Source organism: Eubalaena glacialis, chromosome 2 (assembly GCF_028564815.1).
Source record: "Eubalaena glacialis isolate mEubGla1 chromosome 2, mEubGla1.1.hap2.+ XY, whole genome shotgun sequence".
In the NCBI taxonomy this organism is placed as follows: domain Eukaryota; kingdom Metazoa; phylum Chordata; class Mammalia; order Artiodactyla; family Balaenidae; genus Eubalaena; species Eubalaena glacialis.
Genome location: NC_083717.1, coordinates 119,512,482 through 119,514,672, shown reverse-complemented (window position 1 = coordinate 119,514,672; position 2,191 = coordinate 119,512,482). Strand labels below are relative to the sequence as shown.

General features: G+C 37.7%; 1 protein-coding gene across 1 annotated transcript; it reads right to left on the bottom strand.

Annotated features, from left to right (window-relative positions):
- Window positions 1-1,015: 1,015 nt before the first annotated feature.
- On the bottom strand, window positions 1,016-1,942 carry LOC133085351 (olfactory receptor 4E2). Its single transcript, XM_061182346.1, has one exon. It carries the CDS (start codon window positions 1,940-1,942, stop codon window positions 1,016-1,018), a length of 927 nt encoding a protein of 308 aa, XP_061038329.1.
- Between the last annotated feature and the right edge of the window lie 249 nt (window positions 1,943-2,191).

The window sequence follows — 2,191 nt, the reverse complement described above, 5'->3', positions numbered from 1 at the left end:
TACTTTATTCATAATTATAAAAAAACTAGAAACACCCAAATGTCAATCAATACATGAATGAATAAACAAATTGTAGTATGCCCATACAATAAAATATTACTCAACAATAAGAAGGATTAAACTACTGATACCCACAAAGACATGGGTTAATCTCAGAAGCAGCATGCAGAGCAAAAGAAGTCAGGCATAAAAGAGTACATACTGTATGATTCAATTTATACGAAACTCTAGGAAAGACAAATTTAGTTTACAGCGACAAAAAATCAGATGCTTGGGTTCTTGGGTGGGGATAAAGTGATTTCTGGGAGGGTGCTGAAGAAACTTTTTGGGGTGATGGAAATATTCTATATCTTGATTAAAGAGGTAGTTAGATGGGTATACCTTTGTCAAATTTTATCAAACTGTACAATAAAATGAGTACATTTTGTGTAATTAATTTCTACCTCAATAAAGTTTCTTTTAAAATAAGTTCTAATACATCTCCATCTTGATTTTGTCAAAGTACTACAAAAAGTACAAAATAGATGTAGAAATAAATGAGAGAATCACTTCCAAAGTGACTAAATTTAATTCAATATAAATAGGATAAGGCTTAAACACCTTGAAAATATTTATATTTGAAAGCAGGATTAAAACCACTATAATGTATAAAACACAGGTGTGATGTACAGCTTCCCAGAGGCAATAACCTAAAGAACAGTACAAATCAAAAAAGTAGGTTCTCTTGCAACTTTACCTGTTCCTGAAACTGAGACCATGCCCTGAAGTCTATGTGTTTTTTTACTGGTGTAACTAGAAGTCTTCTTTAAACTTTTCCAGATCCTTTTTCTTTACATATTACAATATGATCTTTTCCTTTATTTAAGTAATAGTTAATAAGTCACTCTCTTTAGTGCAGAAGTCTACCCTGCTCCATGCCATTTCACCTAACGATTTTGATTTCTTACTTTTACTCTCTCATTAAAGATATGACCATAATAATATATGTAATTCCAAACCCATAATATAAATGATTTCATGAAAAAACTCGTCTCTGTCTCAGATGCTTCATAGCACTTTTTACTTCCTCATTCCTCAAGGTGTAAATGAAGGGATTCAGCAAAGGGGTGACCACTGTGTAGAAGACAGATACCAACTTGTCAGTGGAGAAGCTGGTGTCTGGCTGAGTGTAAATGAAGATACATGGTCCAAAGAAGAGGGCAACCACCACGAAGTGGGCTAAGCAGGTGGACAGAGCTTTCCTGCGCCCTTCAGCTGACTGTTTTCTAAGAGAAACCAAGATGATGGTGTAGGAGGCGACCAAAGCCAGGAAACAGGAGAGGGAAATGGTTCCACTATTGGACACAATCAGCATTCCCGTGAGACATGTATCTGTGCAGGCCAGCTTGATGACAGGAGGAACATCACAGAAGTAGCTATCAATAACGTTGGGGCCACAGTAAGGTAGACGAATGGTCAAGAAGGTCTGCACCAGTGAGTGAACAGTACCCGCCAACCAGAGCGCAAAGACAAGCTGTACACAGACCCTCATGTTCATCACATTGGGGTAGTGTAATGGAGCACAGATAGCTACGTAACGATCATAGGCCATAATGGTCAGCAGAAAGATCTCAGCACAGGCAAACAGATGTAGGAAGAAGAGCTGTGCAATGCAGTTGTCAAAGGAAATGGTCTTTCTGTCAAAAAGCAAACCCTCCAGCGTCTTGAGCACAGTGACAGATGAGTGGCAGATGTCAATAAAGGACAGATTGCTCAGGAAGAAATACATGGGTGTACTAAGACGTGGAGTAAAGACTATGGTAACCATGATGAGAATGTTCCCCCAAAGGGTTAGCACATACATGGCTGAGAATGCCATGAAAAATAGTATTTCCAGCACCCAGTTATCAATGAGTCCCAAGAAGACAAATTGAGTCACTCTTGTTTGTTTTAGAGCATCCATCCAATGAGTTTCCAAAGGATCTTGGGGGGGAAAAACATGAACGCTAATTTAGCCTTAATATTATAGGACTGGAACTAATTGAAGTGACTCTGCATTTCTATCTGAGTTGCTTATTTATTATCAGGGTATATAGAATATAAGATCAATTTAATAACAATTGCTGTAATATACCCAGTATGAATCAGGAGCCATTCCATGCCCTTTATATACACCATCTTATTTAACCATAACTGCACCATGGCATAAGCA